This window comes from Rousettus aegyptiacus, unplaced genomic scaffold (assembly GCF_014176215.1).
Source record: "Rousettus aegyptiacus isolate mRouAeg1 unplaced genomic scaffold, mRouAeg1.p scaffold_m13_p_14, whole genome shotgun sequence".
Classification (NCBI taxonomy): domain Eukaryota; kingdom Metazoa; phylum Chordata; class Mammalia; order Chiroptera; family Pteropodidae; genus Rousettus; species Rousettus aegyptiacus.
Genome location: NW_023416289.1, coordinates 49,024,011 through 49,048,863, shown reverse-complemented (window position 1 = coordinate 49,048,863; position 24,853 = coordinate 49,024,011). Strand labels below are relative to the sequence as shown.

The window sequence follows — 24,853 nt, the reverse complement described above, 5'->3', positions numbered from 1 at the left end:
AATGTTTGTTTTGCTTTTTTTTTTTTTTTTGCTTGGAGTTCAGTTTGTGCCATGGGACATTCACCGCCTGTCAGCAAGGAAAGCCACTGCCCTCTCAAAGTGCCCGTGGGTCACAGGCAGGTGGGTCCCTCTGCGGCACACGTGCTCCGAGGACCGCCCTCCGCGTCTGCAGAAAAGCCCCCGGCGTCACCCCCATTGCTGCCAGTGGCCGCAGCCGCAGAGGATGACATCGGCAGGGCCAGCAGGGCGGCTCCCGGCTCATGACTTCATCGTGCAGATGGGCACGACAATGACGAGGATGACCGTGCACGCCGCGGCCGCGATCAGAGCCGCCATTTTGCAGACCTTGGCTCTCCGGAACTCGGCCTCCTTACGCTTCAGGAGGGAGTCGTAGCCCGGGGTGTAGATGTCTTCCATCCAGTATTCCAGGTTGTTCGGGTTCAGAGACTCCTGCATCTGAAAGCGAGACGAGATGTGAGCAAGGTGGTGAACACTTGGAACCAGGTCAGAGACAATTTTACAGTCATCACCCCCGAGGCCGTGCATCCCACCCTGACCAGCAGCCCCTGCCGGGGACAGGCTACGAGGGACACGGGCCCCCACGCGGCACCTCCCCTACTGCAGATGTCACATTTTGACCCAGAAGACATGACATGGGTCTTCTGTCGATGAGCAAGCAAAACAGGGCCACGGCACACGCACCTGAAATGCAAGGCGCCAACCAAGACCAGGATGTCCCCGCTGTAATGCTCTCCACGGAAAAATACTCTCCCTGGAAAACATTCTCCACTGGAAAATGCTCCCCACTGGCAGCCCCTGCACTGCCTGACGCAAGGCCATGTATCACTCTGATTCAGTCCCCAGTTCCTCAGAAAAGCATCTACTGGAAATTGAAAGGCACCTCCTGGATAAGCAGTCCAAACGCAACATGAAATATTTCCATTTCAAACACTTTTCTGAGCGGCACAGGGCACTGCTTAACACCAAGGTCTGCAGCTGCACGGCCGACCGTCCCCACACCAGGCACCTGTTCGCAGAGGGAGACGCGGCAGCACCTGTCGCCCGGGCTCCCTGGGATCAGTGGACTGTGCACGGGAGAAACGTCACATTTAACCTGCCCAGCCCGTGGAGCCCGTGCCCTGGGATGGTTATAATCTATTTGCATAAAGGAAGGCAGTGTTCTCATTCCATGACGAGCACTTAATAATACGTGTCACATAAAAGCAACAACACATTGCAGTTCCAAGTGAGGTCACCTAAATCTTTGAAGCGCACACAAAATGTCCATTTTGAAGATTCTCCTGGATTGTTTAATGCTCGCAATCATGGGCATGTTAAAAACCACACACACAGACACACACACACACACACACACACACACATGCACACACACTCAATTACAAAACAAACCCCACCCGAACTGGGACTCAGGCAAACCACGTTACTGGGGGGCACACTGGTGATTCTAACCACGCCGGCCGTTCTCTGCCTGTCCTTCCAGATCTGTTCCCTGCTCGCTTCCACCTTGCTCTGCATCCCCAGGAGACCGGCCCACCCGGGCGCATCGCGAGGCTCCCAGGTAGGTTCGGACGGCGGGGATGGGGTGTTCGCTCCCCAGCAGCTCCTCTCCCTTGTACTCACTGGAGCTGATCCTGGGTGCTTCCCATGCCCTGAACCCTGCCCTCGGCACCCTGAAAAGTCCCCTGCATGACATGCATGACATTCTCCGTCACCCACTGTTCCCTGGCTGCCTTACTGCTCCCCCAGTGCTTGTGGTCCCGATACAGCAGTCGGGGACAGCAGTTGGGGACCGCAGCCATGGGCCGTGCCCGCCTGCTGCCTGTCTTTGCACAGCACACAAGCTGAGAGTCATCGTCACATTTTTAACTGAAGAAATCAAAGAATATTTTGCGATATGAGAAAATTATAGGCAATTCTGATCTCAGTGTGCGAATATAAGGTTTTGTCAGAACACAGCCGCGCCCGGTCATTTACAGACCGCCTCTAGCCGCTCTCATGTGACAACGGCAAAGCGGTTGTGACAGAGACTGTAAGTCCCACGAGGCCTGAAGCGTTTACTCCGTGGCCCTTGACACAAAGAGTTTGCCACCCCCTGTCCATTGCATAATGGAAAGACGAGGGGCTTCGGGGTGGCTGAAACTCTCCCACCCATGTCCCTTCCTCACTGAGGCCTCAGGTTTAAGGCCATTTTCCAGTTTTTCACGTTGTCTGTAAGGGCCACCCAGGGCACCCATCACGAGAAAAAGGACACTATGATAATGGCCACGTCCTTCTGTGCTCCATGCGGGCGCTCTGTCCACCCCGTCAGCCATGCGAGAACCCTATGCCGGGTGCCTGGGGCCCCAGGGTGCCTGAGCCGCCCAGAGCGCTTTCTGTTCCGGGTGTCTACCATGTCCTGATGCGGGAGCCCCAGCCCTCCCCCACCCCAAAGCTCTGCCCTCCTGGGCACTAGGCATGGTCTGGCCCTCTGGACAGTTTAATGGACACTCTAGAAGGGAGACATGGACCCGGGCTGGGCATGTTTGCTGGAGCCATGTGGGGAGCACACACACAAAGTGGGGCTCCAGGGGAGGCCGGGCTCATGGTCGTCCCCACCCTGTTGCCGTGAAGCCTGACCTCCCCGGCGTCCTGCGGCCGGCCCCGGAGGGCAGCGCTGTATCACCACATACCCAGTTTGCCCGGGTCCCTGCAGCTCAGACTGAAGGAATTGGCTTCCGTCCGCGGTTGTACGCACTTTACAGGCTGGGATTCAGTCTGTGAAATAAACTGTTTTTATTGGGTTTTTCAGTATCTGCAAGCTCTAGCGACACCGAGCAGCAGAGTGGTAACCCCGACGTTTCTAGGGGCCCGGGCAAGCGCGCTGGCTTTGTGATCAGCCTTCCACCGAAAGAGATGAGATGGGCCATACCTTCGCCTGCTCCCCGGGGGGCGCCTCTTGACACCCAGGGGCCCACGAGACTGTCCAGGTGCGGCAGCTGCCCTAAGACAGGCTTGAGCTTCTGTGAACAGGCGGGCGGAGTCCCTCGCCTTCAGGGACCCTGCTTGGCTGAGTGGCAGACCCCTTGCGAGGCCGTAAGCTCTGGGTCGGCTGTCGGCACACGTGTGCAGCTGGCCACACGACCTTTGCCATTATACCTGAGGTCACCTGAAGCTCTCTAATCCGAGGCTCTACCTTTATTTTTTATAATTTTGCCTTTATGTCTATAACTATTGGCACATTAAAGTAGCATGAATCTGTAGGGGGCAAATGTCCCAGCCTCCTTTCCCTGAATTTTAAATCCCCAAACTTTAAAAAGATGTTTTCCGTCTCTGACTCAGGCATCTGACCAGACCCTTCCGAGGTCATCGTGAGCCTGGGGAACCGTTGATTATTCCACCAGTCACACCTCGTGACATGCCAACGCCCATGTGACACCAGAACCCACCTGCATGAGAATCAAACCCTTGCCAGCTGACGGTGACCAGAGAGGAAGTGGCCCAAGGACAAGTGACATGCAGTGAACACGGGATCAGACCGTGCGGGAGGTAAGAGGGGCGAGGAGTGGCTGCCACCACGAACCTCCCTGGCAGGGCCTGGCCGGAGCCGCCCTGGCCCGCGCCTGCCGTCATGCAGGGCCCAGTGTAGACGTGTGTCACTGCAGTCATTTTGGGGAGCAACTCCACTAGACTCGCTCTGGGGGTGCAGGGCGAATGCAGACGCATCCGACATGGGGCAACCTGCTGAGCTCCTGGGGGCCTCGATGTGCTCATCTGTAAACCAGAGGGGACCGTACCAGCGCCTGCCTCACAGAGACCGCCGTCCAGAGCACCTGCCCAGTCGACGGATCCCTGCGGCGTCTCATTGGCCCCTGAACACCTCTCGGCTTCACGCAGGCACCTTCAGTGCTCACAGCGACTCTGTGATGTCGGTGTCATTCCACCCGTCCAGCAGGTGAGGAAGCTGAAGCCCAGGCCGGCGAGGCGACGCACGGCCAGGGTGCCCGGGGTCGGAACCCAGCGTGGTCAGACTGGCCCCGTGGGGACTGTGGCCTCTACGCCCACAAAACTCCGGCCACAGGTGAGGACAGGTGCTTCCTGTGCTCCAGCAGTGACAGAAGTACGGATGGAGGCAGTGGGAATGGAACCAGGTGGAGCGGCCACCGTGGTAAATGTGTGGGCACAGCCCAGCCTGCCCGGGATGTGTGGGCCACACACCCCCAGCACCCCCACACACCGCAGCTCAGGGCAGCGCTCATCGGGGCCGCTCCCTGTGGAAACCCGCCCACGGCATGGCTCCCGCATGGGCGGCTCCCATGTGCTGTGCGTGGAAGGGGCAGTCAGCTCGTGCTGCGTGGAACAGCCTGGCACGGGTCTAGCAAACAGACGTGAGAGCCTGCACGCAGTACGGAGTCTCAGACATTCTGTCAGCACACGACAGCCAACGCCAGTGCAGCACGGAGGCAGGTGTGCCTGATCACAGGACAGCAGCTCACCACCCCCTGCCCCCCAGCCTCTCTGCTCAAGATCAGAATTGCACGGCGGGTCCAGGGAGCTCGGTGGCGAGGTCACAGGCCGGGCTCAGCCACCGTGGTCCTCTCCTGCATCCGCCCAGTGCCGTGCCCTCCCCCCCACACACACACACCCCCCACACCCCACACCACCAGAGGCTCACCTGCAGGTCCAGGGCGGTCAGCTTGCCCTTGTCTCCCGCGTTCCGGGCGAAGTCCTCGACGGTCCAGGAGGGCGGGCCGCGCTTCACCTCAGCCAGCTCAGTCCGCCGCATGTTGGTGTACAGGGGGTTGTTCCCGGGTGCCCTGAGGGAGGCGGGGTGCGGGTGCGGGCTGAACACCTGCTCCACCAGGAAGCCGTCTTTGGGCTGCTTGGGCAGGCGGTGCTGGGGGGGGACGTCGTACTGCCTGTCCGCCTGCAGGGGGCACAGAAGTGCAGAGAGGTGCACGGACCCGCCGTCCGCAGGGCCCACGGGGCTGAGCAAAGGACACGCACCTGCGCTGGCTGAAGCCTTCCTTCTGAGGGGACAGGGACTTCACGGGCCCGGAAAGGCCTGGCACCGCACTCTCAGAGCAGAGGTTTAGGACCGTGAGTGCAGCAGAGGCCCGTGAGACGGCGTGGAGGCCGGGGACGTGAGGGAAGAGACCCCATAACTGTGCCCGGAGCCCAGCTGGGACGAGCTAAGGGCCTCAGCTGCATTCTTCACGCCACCTGTGCCCGTCCTGTGCCCGCGCCCTTGCTAGTGCGTGCTCTGCCAGCCCCCACGCAGTGACAGCCGGGGCCCGCATCCCTATCTGGTACTCAAGCCGCCTTCGTCCCGCCGGCAGCACCACAGGCCTGTGCTCCTCCCCGCCGCCCGACCAGCGGCCTGCCCGCGCAGTCCCAACGGCCGAGCCCGAGAGGCCCACCAGGCCAGGCAGGACAGCTGTCGCGACAGGTGCACACTCGGAAGTGCGCCAAGCCACCCGGGAACGTGGGCTTGGCTTCCAGTTACCTCTTTGGGCTTCCGATGCCAGTCCTTGCTCTCGCCAGGGCCTCCGTCCTTAGCCTCCTCCTCGCCAAGGCCCGCGCGGTGGCCGTAAGCGATGGTGCGCCAGTCCCGGGGCGAGTTGGCGATGCTGGCGATTTTGGACTCCGTGGCGCTATTCTCCTCCGTCAGCGACCTCGAGGACGGCCTGGCAAAGAGGCTCTTCTTCAAGGCCTGGACACGCAGGCTCTCGCTGTTGCTCCCACTGGCATCCGAGCAGCACCAGTCGGCGCCGTTCTCCAGTTTGGGCCCGTGGGAGCCACTGTGCTCCCGGAACACCCGGGGCGAGGCGCTCTCATCGGACGGAGCCTCGCTGGTCAGGGAGTTCAGATCCGCCTGCACGCTCACCTTCGCAGGCTGCTGCATCTTCTGATCCAGTTTGTTCAGTTTGCCCAACACCTGGGAGATTTCTTCACGGACGCCCGACAGTGATTCAAGCTTCCGTTCGATTTCGCCGATCCTGAGCACCAGTCTGCACACACTGGTCTTCAGCTCCTCTTCTGAGTGGTGGCTGCTTTCAGGCCGGTTGCCCTTTTCTCCCTTGCTGCCGGGAAGCCCATTGGCAATTTTCACGATGTTGTGCTCCGGTGAACTGTCACAGTCCGACTTGTGAAGCTGAGACAAGGACCCCGTGCTATTGTAGCAGGATGACTGTATCACTCCTGTCGAGCCACTGATACTCATGTCATCGAGAAATCGGAAAATGTCACTGATGTCATCGCTGACGACTTCCGAGTCGTCATCAGACTGCTTCGTGTATTTGCCCTGCCCCGAGGCACACAGGTCCCTGCGTGCCTTGGGCTCCAGCGCGTGCTGCTCGGTCTGGGTGCCCACGCTGCTGGTGTCTGAGCTGAGCTGCCCGCCGGTGCAGCCAATGCTCTTGTCTTTGAACTTTTTGACTGGCTCGTGCTTCTCCAGGTCAGCGGGGGCCAAGATCTCCTTCGGTTTGAGCCCGCCGGGCTTCGCCGCGTAGCCGGCAGGGAGCATCGGCTGTGGCTCCGTTGGCGTGAGGTAAGCCGGGCGCCGGTCCGGGGCAGGGAAGCCGGGCGACTGTCCGCTGGGACTTGGGTAGCGCAGCTTCTCCTCGGAAGGGTTCCTGTTGAAAAAGGACCGTTCGAAGTCAGGGACTTCTTCTGTGTTTAGGCTCCAGCTTTTGGCCGGCCACGGCGTCTGCTTGCTGGGCCTCCCCGGACAGCGCCTGGCGTCCTGGGTCCCCGTCACGGGTGTGGGCCCGAAGTACGTGGAGGCCTGGAGGTCGTCTAAGCTCTCATGCTTCACTCGCCTCCTGTCAGGGACGGGGGAGCATGCGGGGTTCAGGTACTGGCTGCTGTAGGGCATCTCGAAGCTGTGATTAAAGAAGGGTGTCTTGTGGGGCTCCTTGCGGCTCTGGGGCTCCCCGCGCCTGCCCTCTGCCTCGTGAGTGCAGCGGGCTAAGCCGGGGGACACGGCCATCAGATTGTGAAAGTCCTCTTTGAATATGTTCCTTTTCTGGACACAGGACTGGCCCACAAAGGGCTCGTCGCCAGAGACGAAGGTGTCCTTGGCGCCTGGGGCGCGGGGCAGCGGGAACTGGTCCGAGGCGCAGTCACTGTCAGGGTTCATGGGGAAGTAGGTCCTCTGCATCTCGCAGGGCCGAGGGCTGCCTCCCGGGAACGGGGCCAGGGCCTGCAGCCTGTCCAGGGAGGCGGCACGGGCCTTTGCCTCCCTGCCCACGCCCAGCAGGAAGTTGGGCTCCGTGGCGGGCACAAACTGCGGGCAATCCCGGCAGCCTGCCTCGCGGCCCCTGGATGGCTGCCGGGCAGGGGGGCCGCGGCCGAAGGGCCTGTCGCCCCGGCCGCTGTCGAGGGGCTCACACTCGGCTGCACCGCAGACCTCGGCGTCCGACCGGCACGACTCGCAGGACGCCTCCGTGTGTGCCTTCGGCCGGCCGCCGGGCGGCTTCTCCCTGGCGGCCCCGCCGCTCACCTGGAGCAGGTTGAATATTGTCACGATGTCTGCCGCCACCATGATCTTCTTTGACTGCTGGTTGCTCACGGTGCAGTTCATCTTGTCTTTGAACAGCGTGGCGGGGAATCCGGGGTCAAGGCAGGCAGTGTAGAAGAGCACGCTCCTCAGCTTGGCGAGCTGCGGCAGGTCGAAGCGTGCGCACAGGGACTTGCACAGGTCCTGGTAGGAAACAGTGTTCTGCTTGCTGTCCAGCTCCTCCAACACCTTCACCAGGAAGACGGAGGGGTCCTGACTGGCCTCCATGGTTTAGGGTCTCAAAGGCTGTCCGAGGCTGCTAGAACTTCGAACCAGTTCTGCAGCGAGGATGTGGAGAAAGAGCGGGAGAAGAGGTTATACACAGCAGTGGAGGTTTAAGTCACGCTTGTTGTGGGCCACAGGAAGAAATGCAAGGGGAACTTTAATAAATCAGAGTGTGGTCACAGCTTTAAAAATATTTGTAACGTACGACCCTGCAGTTTCTCTCCCAGAATTCTACCTTGAAGAAATGATCAGTGACCACGGTTGACGCACAGAGATGTTCACCATGGCGGTATCTATATAGCGAAAAAAAAGCCTCTGAGATAGTTCACCAACGGGGAAGTGCAGAAATGAAGCATGTCGTGAGATATGTGACTTCACACAAACGTTAAAATTACATTAGGGGACAGCCCTACCACGGAACACTGCTTCCCAGCAACGAGGGACAGGTTCCCCGCAGGGAGCCGGGGTCCAGGCCGAATGCTACACGGCTGCATCTCAGCGACATTCTGGAAAACAGGTTTGTGGTCACCGGGGGCTGGTACAAAGGGGCACGGAGATTTTCCGGGACGATGGAATCATTTCATTGGGGCGGTGATGGCCTGACTGTATGCGTTTGTGAAAACTCATAAAACTGTCCGCTAAAATGGATGTACTTTACTGTATGTAAATTATACGTTAATTTAATAACTACATAATTAAGACTTTTCATGACAAAAGAAAACTATGATACAATATGGAGTGAAAAAATATTAAAATCTGTGTGTGTAGTAAGATCTTAATTATATATTATATATTCTGGGAAATGAAAATGGAAGAAAATAATGTACACTGAAATGTACATTATTACAGGGCGGTTACATTTAGATTGTAAATATGGATTTTTTTTTTCCCGAATTAGCAGTCTGAACCTCAATATTGTATTACACAAATTTTCAAACATACAGCAAAGTCGGAAGAATTTTATAGTGGGTGCTCGCGTACCACCATCTGGATCCCGCCGTTAACATTACTCGGCTTTGCCACCTGTCTACCCATCGATCCTTCATCAAGCCATCTTATCTTTTAATGCGATTTAAAGTAAATTGCCCATGTGTCTGTTTCCCCCACACATCTCATCATGCATATCATTAACCCAACTTCAGTAATTGTTTACGGTTTTTCTTTTAACATGAGAGTTATGTACAGTGAAGCACACAAATCTTAAGTGCATTTGCTGACGTTTTGGCAAATGGGTAGAAACCAAAACCATAAAAAGAACTGGGATGTCCCACCTCCCCAGTAAGTTCTCCATGCCCCTTCCCATTCAACTATTGTTCCTATTTGACTCTTTATAGATAACTTTCATTTTTTCTTAGTAATGTTCCATCTTTTCTAAAATTCCTACAATGAACACAGGTTACTTTATAATCACCGAACGATAATAAACCTCAGTTTGGAAATGGAAGCACAAATGACTCTTGCATGGGAAAATCGAAACCATCAAAGCAAAAGCAAACAGAATTCCGTAAGGGGAAGTAAAGCTCCCCGGGGACAAACATGGACCAGGTCCTGAGAGGCCAGGGAGACACTGGATTCCACAGGCGTCTGCCCCCTCCCCCCACCCCGGGCCACCCGCTCAGACACGGCAGCCGACGGCCGACCTCTCGGTTTCAAAGCTGACTGGGCGCACAGCGGTCCAGCCCCTTCCCGTGGGCAACAGCGTCTTGCCTTTGGGTCAGATGCCAGCTGCTGCCAGCCAGGTCCCCTCTCCGTCCCAAGGGCCGTGTCCCAGGGGACTGCCACATGCACGGGCGCGTGCTCTGCCCAGATGCTGCAGGGACACACAGGCGCCACGGGCTGGATCTTCCTGTGTGGACAAGTGGCTCCGTCCTGCCGGGAACGAAGCCCAAAAGCCGCCCCACCGTCGCACCGGCTGGTGAAGGCCCTGCGCGGGGCGACCTGCTCGGTACGGGCAGGACAGGCTGCCACACGCGCGCGTCAGGTGCACCCGCAGGCACAGAAGGCAGCGGAGCAGGAGCCGGCGCGGCTGAGGCAGGAGCAGCTCCAGGTCGCCACGCCGGCCGTGCTGGTGACAGTGCTCGACCCGAACACTCCCCTCGGCCTCTGAGGCCGCGTGCACACCGTTGCTGCACCTAAGCAGGCCTGGGAACGTCCAGCAGCCCTGGGAGCCACGCTCCTCCCCAGAGACCCGCAATGCCCCCGCGAGGCTGCCCCGGCCTGCTGTTCTGCTCAGCAAGGCTACAACATCACCGGTCCGTGGTCAGGAGAAAGGTGTGGAAAACCGGGGCCCAGCATCTCCTGAAGTGAATAAAGGGAACACAAGTGATACGCCAAACCCGAGGCTTTTTCCGTCACAGCTGAAATTTGGGGGTTTCTGAATGGACGGGGTAGGCACGTGCCCCCCGCGCTGACGGGTGCATGGGCACAGGCCTGTCGTGTGCGGGAGGTGTGCACGTGACGACGCGTCAGCACGGACAAACCCACGTGGGTTTTCCACAACACGCCAGTGAACGGCACAGCGGGGGGAGGCTGCCTCAGTGGGTGTCTGATCCCTCTGACCATGTGATGGGATTCAGCCTGCGGCCCAGGCCTGTGATGCTGTGGGAGGGGCGCCAGGCCAGTCTTGTGCTGGGGGTGCTGAGCATCCCCTGCCAAGTGACAGAAGGGGACGGGGGTGGGGGGAGGGAGACAAGCTGAGGAGAAACGCTCCAGCCTGGACACCTGCTGGGTGTTGGGCTTTACGTGAGATGTGAAGAGGGAGGCACCATAGTCTTCAGTCTGTTCAGGAGAAATGAAGAAGTTGAGGCTAGAGAAATTCCAGGCTCGAAAGAACAAGGGAGAAATATCAGCCTGAAACCTCTGGGGGCTGAGTGAACCTGCTGTGGAACACGTGTGTGTGTGCACGCAAGGCACGTGTAAATATATGTTGTTGGAGAGGTACAAGTTTGTGTGATTGTTGCGAAAAGTAATCGGTAATAAAATTTAAAATACATGCATTTTAAAAATAAAACAAATCTATACTTCTAAGTGTTTCTCTAAAGGAAATAATCAGATGTGTGTAGAAAAAAGTGCTACAAATACGTTTTCTTGCATGTTGCTTATACTAAGAAAAAATCAGCAATAACCTTTCCCATAATTGTTTATATAAAACACTACATCGAGATGATGAAGTAATGTGTAGCATTAATGAATCATGTTGCAGAAATATGTTTATTGTCATGTTTGATCTCTAATGACATAGTCCTAAGTGAAAAAGCATGCTACTAAATGGCATATTGTAATATATCCAATTGAGCGCACACACACACACACACACACACACACACTCTATGTACTGAAATGTTAACAATAATGGTCTCTGGGTGTTTCTTTTCTTCCTTTCAGATCCGCGTTACTTAAACGTTCCGAACATGTGATTTTCTAATAAGAGATAAAGAGAAGAGATTCTGCAGGTAAACTTTTTCTGTTTTGTTCTATTTTCATCTCAGTGAAACTCGAGGAGGTAAATGATCGCCTCTCATCTCTGGTTTCCTAATCTGGAAAAGGAAGACGGCAATTCTTCCTTCCGAGATCACTCACTGGGTAAAATGAGACATCCATTTATTCATTCAAAAGTACTTGCTTCCTAACTGGCAAAGTGCACCATTGTAGCTGGTGGAAATACAGCAGCAGACTATGCAGCAGACAAAAAAAACGACCCTCGTGAGCTTATATTCTAGGTGGGGAGACAGATAACCAGCAAAGTGTGCCTCAGATGGCAGAAAGTGCAGTGGAGAAAAACAGAGGAGGAAGTCAGAAAGTGGGGGGCGGGGGTGGGATTTTAAATAAGATGGCCAAAGAAGTCCTTGTGGGAAAGATTACATTCGAATGAAGTCCCCACCCAGGTAAGTACTGACGGCGCCAACTGTGTGCCCACCTTCCTTCCTGGACAAGGACGGCGGGCATCCCGGGCCGCAGGACCAGCACGTGCTCGGCCCTCGGGGCGCTTCCTAAGGCCTGCGGAGAATATCACTTATTGCTACAGCATTTCTGATGTAGCAACATTCAGCCTTAAAACATCTGTAAAAATAGCTTCGCGATGCTGAGGCATTGCTCATGTCTCATTTGAGAGTGAAATGATAATAGTGAGAGGTCAGAGCTCCATTAACTTGTCTACTCTCCACCTGAAACCATGCCTAGGTCCGCCCGCCTCCTGACCTTTGACCTCCTAGGAAGAGCCGAAGCCATGGACCAGATGGCGCAGGTGGAAGGGGCAGGTACAGACAGGTACCACTTTTTTTTTTTTTGGTCCAGGGAAGTCAAAACGTTGCCTCACAGCACAGGGATCCCCTTTTCATTTAGAGAGGTTTTTCTGATGCTTTTCCACATAGTCTCAGAGGTGAACTGTTTTTCTGTTGTGTTCTATTTTCATTTTAAGTGAAAACTCAAATGCACATTGTAGATGCTGTGTGTGGCCACCTTATAACTGGGCGTGACGATGCGCCTAGCACGGGGCAGTGCTGAACTTTCTCTGTCATGTTCCCCAGGCTGGAGTGCACAGAGCCCTGGGGCTCCGTGGGTTCAGTGGGGAGAGGGCAGAGTTTCAGGGTTCAGGGAGCACTGACCGAGGTGAAGATCTGACCAGATTCTCCGGGGCACCCCGTTCCGGTGCCTCCCCACACTTGGGTGGCAAACACTGGTCATCACAGAGGTTGAACGGCCTAAGTGTCCTCTGCTGCTGTGAGAAATGACCACAGACAGTCGCTCACAGCCCTGGTTTGCCCTCTCGGGCTTCTCTGGGCCACCGCCCGTGGACCAGCGGCTGCCTCCCCTCCAGGGCACGAGGGGAGAGTCCGTTTCCCGGCGTTTATGGCTCCTGCGGTCGGCTGGCCCTTCTTCTGTCTTCAGAGCCAGCATGCATGTGTCCCTCTCCAACTCGCCTGCCTCCTCGTCCCACTTGATAGACACGTGTGGGTCCCTGGGACCCAGCAGATACCCCGGCGGCCTCCCCCACCTCGGCTTCGTCACATCTGCACGGTCCCTCTTGCCATGTCAGGTGACACATTCACAGGTTCTGAGGGTTGGGCATGGACCTCTTTGGCCCATGCCAAAGAGGCCTTTGCCAGAGGGCTGGAACCCCAACCCCCAGTACACGAAGAAGGAAGGACGGCCCCCCACCCCGTCCACATTCTCATATTTAGGTGGACATGCTGGAAGGCCCACAGGCCCCCTCGGTCGGCAGACGCTTTGCCCTGCTCGGTAGCGCAGGGTCTGGTGTGTCACTTAGGCCCTCTGCTGACTGGCAGCTGAGGATGATGGGAAGTGGTGATGTTCGCAGTGCTGACCCATGCTGTCACCCTGCAATACCTCCCAGAACCCTGGGAGCATGGAAGGCCACCCTGTCCTGCCCCCTGCATGTTCCCAGAGCTCACAGCAGCTCTGACCTGAGCCGGGCAGGTGCGACGGCCTCAGGCAGGGAGCAGTGGCCACTATCCATGTCCCCAGGAAGCCACTCTCCACCCACTGGGCCTGGCCCTGCTGCCCAGGACACACAGGGTGCGGATCCTTGTGCCAGGCAGCTCTCCAGCACTGAAGATGCTTCTCCAGTCCCGGCTCAGGACCCCACCCGGCCCCTTTTCCTCCCTATGATGGGAGTATGGCTTCGAAGCACGCTACTGACTCAGCCGGGGACAGCCCGAGGCTCAGGCCTGGAACCTGCATCCATAAAGACTGGATAGAGCCAAGAGGCTCTAGCAAGGCTGACCGAGGACAGCTGCTTGGGATTCTGGGCTAGACATGCCTTGGTGCTGGCCACCCACGGCCCTTCTCTACATAATTTCCAGCTGGCTCATGTGCTTCTCAAGCCGAGCTTCCTTGTTCTGAAGGCAGGAAGGACCAGAAGTCCGTCTTCGTTCTAGACACCGTCATTCAGCTCAGGGTCTTGTCGTGGTCACATAGCTCTGCTGACTCAGACCGAGGCTGTGGGGACCGAATCATTAGATGTGTCTCCTTCCTGCAGTGGCTGTAGGGCCAGCCCCCAAGCCCCACAGCACTGCACAGGGCCTTCTGGGTGTCCCAGTGCAGGTCACGCCCTCCTTCACCCGACAGCTCCATGGAACCGCCCAGCCCGCGCCCGGCACTGTGCTGGTCACCAGGACAGACAGCACGTGGCACGTCCCAGTCCTCCAGGGGTGTGCAGTTTGCTGGGGGAGGCAGACCAGCAAGTGGCCTGTCATCACGCAGTGTAACAGGGCCCCCATGGCAACGGGTCACCGAGGGAAAGCCCGCAGCCCCCCGACCCCCGTCACCCCCCACACCCGTCTTGCACCGACCTGACAGGCGACTTCCCATTTTCTTTAGCTTAACTCTGTCGACAGGCCCCGTCCCTTGTTCTCCTGCCTGGCCTTCTCCCAACTGTCTGTCAGCCTCCAGGCTTCTCCGATTTTCCAAAGCCCTTTGTCCCTGCCGGTCCCTACTGGTCTGCTGACCTTTTCCGGTGTATTTTCTCGGCTCTGTTCCTGAAGTCACCCTGTTCAGCATCCTGCATAAAACTTCTCAAAACCCTGGTGTCACCACAGAGGCTGCAGGTTGGTGGCCACGGCACATCAGCCATTGGAACGAGAGACCCGGCAGGAAGGACGTGGACGGTGCCTGCACAGGGGAGGGCACGTGAGGTGGGCAGGACGGCGGAGAGCGTTCGCGACATGCCGTCCTCACCGGCAGACCCGGAGAGGGGCTGTCAGAGAAGCTCGCGTTGGCTTAGCTAAGCACCCGAGAAATCACATAGGAAGCATGTTCATCACACCACACTCCGAGGAGGGTATTGAATGATGCGTGCGCGTAGTATGGAGTCCATTCACGAGTAGTTCTCTAAGCTGGTTAGAGACAGGTACGTCAGTCGGCACGTCACAGCCCTGTGACATTGGCCTTCGGCTCATTCCAGTAACTCCCCTGGCTTTAAGTTTATGCTCACCAGGCACCTTCTTTTTATTATCTGGCTTCTAATGGGCATTTCTCCCTGATCAGTGAACACCAGACTCTGAAACCAGTGGTTTGTGGCTTACATGCCAGGCCTTTGGTTAGCTTGGCTGCTTCTCTAAAAGACTGACCTGCACATGCTACCAAATGCGCTCTGCAGCCGGCAATACTGACAACCACGTGTCTCGCTGTGGCCATCACACCTGGGTCCTGACGCCCATGAAGCCCCGTCTGAGCAACCGCTGGCCCTCCTAGGCGGTGCTGCGCTCTTGACAGACAGACACCAACACAAAGCCAGCATTGCCCTGAGCTCTGGACGCGATGCTTCAGTCAGGGCAGGCTGTGTTATGTGGCTGCAACAAGCAGTCCCCAGAGTCCAGTAGCTTCAACCACCAATGGTTTATTCCTTATCCGTGCTGCAGATGCAGTGCGAGTCACCTTCACACGACCTTCACGCAGGTCAACAGAGCAGCCACTGCCTGGGTATTGACGGTGCTCGGAGCAGAGAGAAGGGAAGAGCATGGTGAGGCACCGCTCCCAGGGGCATTTCTCTAGCCAGGCAAGGCAGCCGGCCAGGCCTCGCTTCCGGGAAGTGGAGAATGCAGTCCCCCTTGCTGAGGAGGGCCAGGTCCCCTGCGAGCAGAGAGCAGAACCACCACGCCCGTGCTGCCTAGGCCCTCGCAGCAAACTCGCTCCTGGTCAAGAACTTTAACAAGCTTAAAGGGCTTTTTACAGTAAGCCCGAATCCGCCTTTGCCAGGCAGCGTTGTGGACGCCGGCGACAGAGCGAGAAGTAAGTCAAAGCTCCTACCCTCCCCATGCTGGGTCCTTGTCTGTCCTTGTTCATTCAGGACAACTCCACCCCCTGCACCTCTATCCACTCAGCAAGCGCCGCCCAGCACCGCCGACACGCCCGCCCTGTGCCGGACGGGGGAGACTCGGGGCTGGCACGATCACGGTCCTCCAGGAGCCCCTGTGCAGGGCTTGGCCGGCCACCAGGGGGGACGGCATGCCAGTGAACCGTGTGTGACAGACTGTGACACAGAACTAGGTAACCGCAGGATTCGCCCTCGGACACAAACGGGACGTACTCCAGAGAAGCCTTCCAGTGGTTCTAGACTGACCTGGGGAGCGCCGAGGGGCTTCGGTGCCCCCGCTGGGCCCGAGCGCTGAGTGGGCTACACACCCTGCCCTCTTCCAGCCACTCAGACATCGCACTGTCACAGGAAGTGCGATGGTCCTGTCCTCAAAAGACAGAGAGCAGGGGAACCGAATGCTCTGTTCTGATGCCCTCTCATCATACAGGAAAATAAACACGCAGCAGAGTTAGCAACCTGGGCTCAGGTGCCGAGCGAGGCGTGCCGAGGCCTGCCGCCCACTGCCTCCGCCCTCTCCGGACTCCACACCCTCTTTCCTCTCTCTTTTCTTTTTTCTTTTTGTTTACACCGAGCCTGCAGGAGAGCGCCACAAGCTAGATTCACGTGTCCGCGAGCTTTAGCAACCTAGGGACAGCGGAACCTGGGAGCCTGTCCCAGGGAGCTTGAGGAGACACGTCACCACGTGGCTGGAGCCTCGCAGGGCCTTTCCCTTCCTCCTCCGAGTGGTGTCACATCCCCGCCCGGCAGGCACTCAGCAGCAGCTGCAGAACTGGTTTCTGCTTCCCGTTTGTCAAGGTTCCAGAGAGAGCTTATTTTGGGGATCCTGAGGGAGAACGCCCCAGCCAGTTGTGTGTGCCGCGGATGGGGGTGTGCAGGTGTCTGAACGTCACAGGGGCGTGGATGTGTTCGGGGGGTATCGGGGTTAATCAACGCAAAGGCTTTTAGGAGCTGCAAAGTCACACCAATTTTGTATCTAGCATTGGCTGGGAAAGATGGCATTACATATGTGAAATTCAAAAAAGGACCCCACCAACAAAGAAGCCTTCGTCTGTCTTCCAAGTACTAAGTGCCACTGGACACTTCCTCGCCAGACTCATCGGAAATGCAAACAAACTGACGTATTCTGTCCCTGGCCACTGACACTTACTGTCACATGGTCCAGATCTATACAGACCTCTCAGACAGACATGACAGAAATCAGACTGTTTACCAGACGTTTAAGGTTTTCCCTCCAGGCACCAGCAACCTGAGAAAATCTCTAGACTTGTTCTTCTGCGGACTGCCCTCCTCCTGCCCACCACCCTCTGAGCAGCAAGAAGAAAGCCCATGACAGGGAGCTATCCCAGCGTGCCCACAGCACCAGGCTGCCTGGCTCCGACCCCTTTCTCCTGTTTCAACAGAGCCCAGAAGACATCTGCCGGTGGCCCGGAGCTCACCGTCACAGTCTGTGTGTGCCACAGCGGTCTGCTGGCTCCTACCTGCGGGGCAGACTCCATCCATGCTGGAGGGCATGGAGATGGGAGGGGCATTTACCCATCAGCTCAGCCTGCTTGCTGGAGAAAGGGGTGCATCGCCGGCCGTCTGCTGCTGCTGCGGGCATCCCCCTGGCGGGTGTCCACAGGAGCATGGAATCACAGCTCAGGCCAGCCCTGAAGCCCGCGGTCACAGCCATGAGGGTAGCGGCATGGACTCTGCCACCTCCCAGTGACGACGCCCATGCTCAAGAGAAATAGTCTGAAGCCTCTAAGACAGACCTCTATTGTGTACGGCAGAGGCTCCCCTAGGTCTTCGCGAAAGGTCACTTAATCTCACCGAGAAAACGCCAGAGCTCGGACGCCCTCGGAAGCCCTGGCACCGCGGAGAGCGGGCGAGGGGTGCTCTGGCCGGATCGGCCGCCCCGGGGAGCGCGGCGCGCAGGTGGCAAGCGCTGCCCGCGCTGGAGCCGCACGGCCCGGGAGTGACGCGCCCACAGCCGGCCTCCGTGCTTTCCGGAGAGTGAAGTTGAACGTGCCTTGTCCTCGGGGAGGACCATGCTCCGGTTCCCCGTCGCGGCGCCTGCAAAGCTTGGGCTGCACCGCGCGTCCGCCCGCCCGGGGTTTGTCCCGCTTCCCCATCTCGCTGCGCGCCCCTGACGTGCCAGGCCCCGCGCACACAGCGGGCCCGGGTAACCCTCAGAACAGTGTTTACTACAAGTGGACTTGCAGCCCTAAAAACTTGCCCCGACTGCATGGTCGTTTTTTGCTGTTTCTCTGCCCGAACCCCTGATCCCTCCGCCGGGTTTGGTGGAGCCCGGCACCCCCCGCGTACACACCTCCTCCATCACCACTCAGCGCGCAGCAGAATGGGTCCGCGGCCCGCAGTGTCCCCAAGCCGAGCGGGCCGGGGGACTCCGCCAGCGCCCACGCCCCCTCGCCCGGCTCTCCGAAGTTACCTCCGAGGCTGCTGCGGAGCAGGATGCGCGCCGGCCCGCCGCGGCCCGCACGGCCTCCGATGCCGCGCCTCGAGGGGGCTCCGAGCCCGCCGGTCCCCGCCTCCCCGGCAGCAGCTCCGTGCCAGGGCGCCTCCGCGGTGCCCCGGGTCGGGGTCTGCCCTCACCTGCGCGACGCCCGCCTGGCCGAGCCCGGGACCGGGGCGGACGCACGGCGCCCAGGGCGGGCGCGCAGGCTTCCCCCGGGCAGCGGGCAGCCAGCTCCGGCTCGCATGGCGCCGGGGCTCGCGGCGACGCCGGGACGTGGCCCCGGCCCCCCGGGCGCCCACGGCCTCGGGCTTTGTGTCTCCTCCGGCGCCGCCACGTCACAGGCTTCGGGGCGGCGAGCAGCGCGGGCCGGGGAGCCGGCGGGACAAAGCCGGGCTCGGCCTCCCCATCGTCGCCGGCCCGGGCGCGCAGGCTGGCGGGGCGCACGGGTGGTGACTGCGCGCGCCCTGGGCGCCGAGGGGCGGGCCCCGGGAGCGGCGCGGCGGGCGCGCCACGGGGGTGCCCTGCCGGAGGCTGCCGCCGGTGGAGTGCGAGCCGGGCGCGCCGGAGCTCGGAGCAGGCCACGTCCGCGCGGTCCCGGGTCGCGGCCGCCGCGCCGGGGGCAGAGCCGGTGGAGGCTGCGCGCTGGGAGGAGCGGCGGCCAGAGCCACCAGCCGGGCTCGGCTCCCCACTCTGCGCTGAAGGTGACTGCGGCCCCCAGTGGCCGAGCAGGGGCGCGCGGTGTCCTCGCCTCTCTCTCCCCGTGCGCTGGGCTCGACCCCCGAGCCTCGGACACCGCAGCCCTTTGCAAGGGAGGGTGGGGGGACGAGGTGGTCACTTAGCTCGCCGATGTGTCTTGGCTGGACTCGGCTCAGTTGGCACCGAGATTGGAGACTGGTGGTCACGTGACCACCCCTCCCCAAACACGCACAAATACACACACACAGCAAGGCCAGCCGGGCTGGGTTTCCGAAAGTCAGGCCGGATCCGCGCATCAGAGCTGGGGGCCTTCGCTAGTCCCCTGCGCGCTGCAGTGGGGCCGGGAGGCGGCGGCTGCCTGCGCCACCGTCCCCACAGACATGGGCCCCGCGGCGCAAGAGATCGCAGGAACCGCACCGTGGGGCGCCTCGTTAAGAACAATGCAGTTTCACAACCGTGGGATTCCATTTCAAAAGAAAAACCCCCGCTGCGGGACTGCGGAGCAGCCTCCCGGGGCTGGGTCCTAGGCTTTCCCTGTGCGCAGCCCAGATTCCAGCGCCTGGTGGTGCTTCCTACCTGTGGTCTGAGCAGGCCCCAGGGACTCGAGATCTCAGTCCCAGCCAGCCACCCTCCATGTGCTGTCTGGATGTGGCTGGCGACAGCCGCTAAAAGTGAACCTGTGAATAAATGGATACTTTAAATACCACCTGATCAGGGCCAAGCGTTGACAGCTCGGTCTTCCCAGAGGCTGCAGCCCGAGTTCTTAAATTCATTCGTCTTCAGTACCTTGCTGTGAGGCAGGCTCCAGCCAGTCTCTGGAGAGGGCAAGATGGGAATAAAATTGGATGTGTCCTACCTTGCCCAGGATTTTATTTACTTACTTATTTTTTTTTAACTTCTTTTTTCTTCCACTCCCACTTTGGCAGCCATCAGTTTGTTCTCTGCGTCTGTAGGTCTGTCTCTGTTAATTCATTTCTTTTGGTGTTTTTTTTAGATGCTACGTATAAGTGAAGTAATACAGTATTTGTCTTTCTCTGACTTTTTCCACTGAGCATAATACCCTCCAGGTCCATCCATGTTGTTGCAAATGGCAAGATTCCATTCTTTTTTTATGGCCAAGTACTATTCCGTTGTATATGTATATGACATCTTTATCCTTCCACTTGTGGGAATTCACGTTGCTTCCACATCTTGGCTGTGGTAAACAATAATGTGATGAACGTGGGGTGCATATAACTTTTTGAATTGGTATTTTGGATTTCTTAGGATAAATACCCAGAAGTGCAATTGCTGGGTCATAAGGTAGTTCTATTTTTAATCCTTTGAGGCCCCTCCAAACTGTTTTCCATCACAGCTGCACCGATTTGCAATCCCGCCAACAGTGCACGAGGGGTCCCTTTCCTCCACAGCCTCGCCAGCACTGTGGTTTACGGATTTATTGATGATGGCCATTCCGACAGGTGTGAGAAGACATCTCATGGTGGTTTTAATTTGCATTTCCCTGATGATTAGTGATGCTGAGCATCTTTTTATGTTTGTTGTCCGTCTGTGTGTCCTCTTTGGAGAAATGTCTGTTCGGGTCTTCTGCCCATGTTTTAATCAGATTTTTTGGAGGGTTTTTTGGGAGTGGATATTAAGGCATATGAGTTCTTTATATGTTTTTGGATAGTAACCCCTTATTGGATGAATCATTTGTGAATATCTTCTCCCATTTTGTAGGTGGTCCGTTCATTTTGTTGATGGTTGGTTCTTATGCATTTTATCAAAGTTCTCCCCAAGTATAGTGACCACCCTCATGACCATTTCCTTGAATTCTTTATCAGGCAAGTTACTGATTTCTGTTTCCTTAGGGTCCCCCCCATTCCCGGGGAATCATTCCTGTTCCTTCATTTGAGAGATATTCCTTTGTCTTTTCATTTTGTTTGACTTTTCTATGTTCGTTTACCTGAATTAGACAAAGTAGTGGGCTCCCCCAGTCTTGGGAAAGTGGCCTGATGTAGAAGCTCTGCACAGGCTGCGTGGCAGGCGGTTTGGGGACCAGGGCAGTTTTTTTGTGGGGGAGGGGAGGCCAGGTGCATGAGGTGACGCCAAGTTGTCCCTGCTCGCTCCTTTTGCCCAGATGCAAAAGACTGCAGGCGGCCACCTCACAGGCTGCCCAAAGTCCTCCCCCCAACAGAGCTCCCACTGCACAATGGGGCGGAGGGGCTGCACGTGAACCATGGCGCCACTGGCTCCTCAGGCCCCGAGAACGCCCGCAGGGCCGCGGTGTGCGTGCATACGTGTTGGGGTCTGCTCGTGGGAGGGGTGAGTCCAGCGTCCCCCTGGGCCCTGCCATCTGGACCTCTTGCATGTTCGTGGATGTTTGGGTGCTCGGTTGTCCTCGCATCTTGTTCGCCAAGACTCCCAGTGAGCTGGCCTGCTGCTGGCCTGAGGGGAGGCGAAGGAACCTCCCCAGCAGTCGCACCGTGCTTGGGGCGTGCACCTGGGCCCACGCATCTCCTGCCCTGCTTGCTGCCTGCGTCTGTATGGGGCCACCGCCCAGTGCTTCCTCCTGCCTCAGCTCCTCCCCCCATGCACAGCGAGCAGCACCCTTGGCCTGTCCCCGCCTTCTGTGCCCGGCGTCCTGTGCCCTCTTCTCCCTGCTGGCTTCCTGGCCGCACTCATCATTCAGGGACTTGCACAGATTCTAGACTGGAGGCATCCAGCATTGTCTAGAAGGGCGACCGCGTTTTAAAACACCTTTTCCATCATTTCTACAGACCCGGCGGTTGGGGAGCATGGGGCCAGGTGGGGCAGAGTCACTGGCGCACCCGCCATGCTGACACCGGGGAAAAGCAGCCTGCATAGGGGTGTTTCCAAAAGCCAGTTTACACCCAAATGTCTTATTTAAGTCGCATCTGGTTTTGACTCTTAGCTTTTCGGTGTGGCTCTGGGCAAATCATTTCGCTGCCTCAATTCCATTTTTCACCGGCAAAATGAAAAATGCGAGTAGGATGATCTTCAAGCTCTTTTACATCTGAAATCCTACATTTATACTTCAGACGCAGCTGTGTGTTAGCAACGCCGTCAGGCTCCCTCCCGCCGCCCATTCCCATAAACAACTCATGACTTCCCCGTCCTTTATCTCCAAGGACAATCGCATGCTGGAGCTTACTCTTCTCAGTTCCTGCTTTTGCACTCAGCACAGCAGTAAAACCTCATTAACTTGGATGACACTAATTTAGAATGTATGATAATTCCAGGACTGGGCTGAAGTTTATGTTTGTGTAGTAAAACATGACTTCATAGAAAATGCAGATAAACCATGTTGGCAGTGCTGCCAAACCGTGTTCGAAATCCTTACGAAGCAGCTATTTTTCCAGTTCCTGCGAGTATTTTCGATAATGCACAGATATCTACTGAGAACGAGCTTTTAACCCAGAGTGTCACAGCAAGTGGCCCAATGGTCAGGGCTCCTGTCTGCTCGCAGCCTGGCCTCTGTCCCATTGGCCCTGCTGAGCGTGCTTGCTCCATAGTTTTGAAAACGGGAAAAAAAAAAAAAATCCATGCCATGCAGAAGACTGAGGGATCCATCTTGCAGAGAAACAACGTGGGCACACAGGGAGCCCCTGGGCCTGCAGCAGGAAACAGAGAATTCTGGCCTCACCCACTGCAGCCGAACGAAAGGGTATGGGGAAGTGTCAGAGAGGGGTCTCTAACCAAGGAGAAGCCCTCCCAGGTGGCCGTCCCCAAGCCGGACACCAGCCAGGCACTGCCGTCGGAAGCCTGCAGCTTTGGAAGAGGAACTTGTCCTCGGGACCCATGCCTTCGCAGGTGCTGCAGGCATCACCTAAGCTCGGCCCTAGTTGAGAACTATCACACTGATGAGTCCAACTCTGTAAGAAATAGGATCCCATCGCTGCAGCCTGAGGGCTTGCGAGACGGCACGTGGCCTGTGTGGGTCCGAGACGCTGCTCTGGTCTCCGCCGGACTCCGCACGCCGAGTCTGTTTGCAAACTCCCCTCCCCAGGCGTGATGTTGCTGCCAACTGACAGATGAGTCAGTATCTCACTCAGCCTTCCTCGCCACTGACGCAGCCAGAGCCAGGAGAAGCGTGTTGCAGTAAACACACGGGGACGTAGGCGTTCTGTGAAGACCCACGAGCCAATCTGATGACAATCTCTGGTGGAAATAAACTCTTAAAGGACGCCTTTTTCAATCAGCTTTTTAGAGACTCATGGCGGCCTTGTTAATATAGTATGAAATGTCACTGGATCTAAGTGCGCTCTGGTCCCCCCTCTGCTCCCCCCCAACCCCACCCCCCGCCCACCCACCATCATAGGCTCGTGTAATTCCTTCCCTGGCCACCCACACTCCATCGTCATTCATTTTCTGTGTCGGTCTGACTGGATCCGCAGACCACGTGAAGCAGACAGCCCTCCCAGCATGAGCGGGCCTCATCCAATTAGTCGAAGGCTGGACCAGCCCCGAATGGAGAATCTGTGAGACTTCTGTGCTGGACAGCTTGAGCTGAGACATCGGGCCTCTCCTGCCCTCAGACTGCGACCTCCAGCATCGGCCCCCCGGTCCACAGGCTGCAGACCCGGCCCGCACTACACCACCAGCATTCCCCGGGTCGCGGGTGGCAGGCAGCAGAGCGTGGGACTTCTCAGTCTCCGCGACTGAGCAAGCCGTCAGTCGAGCCACCATCAATCAATCAATCGATCACTCAATCACACATAGGCGCATCCTCTTGGTACTGTTCCTCTGGATCGTCTTGACTGACCAGCCCCCCCGCCCCCTGCCCCCTGGCCCAGCACTCAGGATTTCAAGAACGCAAACACACTTTCGAGTGCGTGCCCCATCAGGACAGGGCGCCCCATGTGGGGAGCAGACCTTGGGGACAGCCAGCGAGCATTCTAGACAGAAACTGCGTTGGTGATCCAGCCTGGTGCTACCAGTGCAGAGCCTGCCCGGGGAGGCGAGGACTGTCCCCACGGGTCACCTGCTGCCTCCGCACCACCCCAGCGAAATTTCAGCCTCCCCCCTCTCTCTGCTAAGCGCACCTCTCCCGAGCCGCTGTGCTGACGTGAGCAGAAACGAGACAGGCGCTCGCTGGCCTCCTGTCCTTTGTGGGTGTTTCTCCCTCCGTTCCCGGGGATTGTGTGCCCCATGTGTTCAAGGCTGCTAGGTTACAGGGCCACCCGGCTGGTCCCCAGCCTGGAAGCTCAGCAACGCCTGGGGGATGCTGCCACCCAGTGGTGGCGCTGTGAAGTGCCTCGTGTGGGAATCTCAACCAGAGCGCGTGAGGCGGCCACCAGAGGGCGCTGACGACAGCGACGCACCGGCGGTAAGCGCACGGTCAGGCCGCGCTGGCTTGGCTCGCCAAAGCAAGAGCTGAATGTTTGTTGCAGATCTCTTTCCTCCTGTTGTTAAATCGCTGCTTGGTGAAAAAGGAAATGTGTCCTTTGTAATGGACGCGTTCGTCCGTGTGACACAGGAATTTAAAAGTTGTCTTCCTGAGAAATGGTTTTAACGTGTTTGCTAAGCTGGGGCACCTCAGGGAGGTTGACTTCACGTATGAGGAAATCACACTCAGATCCCTCAGAAGTGATTTCCGAGGCTCATGTCTCCTTCCGCATGCCGCTTTCCCCCTCGGCCTCTGTCGTTGACCTTGAAGTTTGAATGAGGTTTTTCTCGTGTCCTGTAAGCAAGAGGGGGTCCGGGGAGCAGGAGCCTTTGCAAGGACAGCCAGGCACAGAGTTCAAAGGGAGTCCACGCCCAGATGCCTCGGCGTCACTCCCCAGCCTGCCTGAGAACAGGTCAGAGTGGTCGAGAAAGCCCCCCCTCCCACCTGTCCTTCCACATTGGCCTTTTTTGACTAAAGAAGAGGCGTGCCGTCCCTCCTCCCCAACCCGACCGCTGTACCTCGCTCAGGGCTGTAGGACACTGTGCGGCGCCAAACGCAGAGACCCCGAGAGCACTGTCTTTGGGGACGAGTGCTGCGACGCGCGGTCACAGCACCGCAGGCCGTGCCTGCTGCAGGCCTTGGGCGCGGGGCTGGGAGGGAACAGGACAGAGGAACGTGGCCCGGAGCACGGTG

The 24,853-nt window shown here is 57.8% G+C and overlaps 1 protein-coding gene and 1 long non-coding RNA gene across 2 annotated transcripts in view; one reads left to right on the top strand and one right to left on the bottom strand.

Annotated features, from left to right (window-relative positions):
* Positions 1-258: 258 nt before the first annotated feature.
* Positions 259-8,079, bottom strand: MINAR1 (membrane integral NOTCH2 associated receptor 1). Its single transcript, XM_016125510.2, has 3 exons — positions 5,504-8,079; positions 4,673-4,924; positions 259-456 (listed from the first exon to the last, which is right to left on the bottom strand). Exons 1-3 carry the CDS (start codon positions 7,784-7,786, stop codon positions 259-261), a joined length of 2,733 nt encoding a protein of 910 aa, XP_015980996.2. The 5' UTR covers positions 7,787-8,079.
* Positions 8,080-10,479: 2,400 nt separating this feature from the next.
* The window catches only part of LOC118611390, a 25,598-nt gene continuing 11,224 nt past the window's right edge, over positions 10,480-24,853 (top strand). Inside the window, exons 1-2 of the long non-coding RNA XR_004954311.1 lie at positions 10,480-11,235; positions 11,963-12,049. This is a non-coding gene — a long non-coding RNA (uncharacterized LOC118611390). The remainder of the gene's footprint in view (positions 11,236-11,962; positions 12,050-24,853) is intronic.

Excerpts from the sequence above, each read along its gene's own strand:
- MINAR1 (XM_016125510.2), bottom strand. The coding sequence starts at position 7,786 with ATGGAGGCCAGTCAGGACCCCTCCGTCTTCCTGGTGAAGGTGTTGGAG. Across the intron at positions 4,925-5,503 it reads GGCATCGGAAGCCCAAAGAG|GCGGACAGGCAGTACGACGT; the intron begins GTAACTGGAAGC and ends TGCCCCCTGCAG. Across the intron at positions 457-4,672 it reads TGACCGCCCTGGACCTGCAG|ATGCAGGAGTCTCTGAACCC; the intron begins GTGAGCCTCTGG and ends TCTCGCTTTCAG.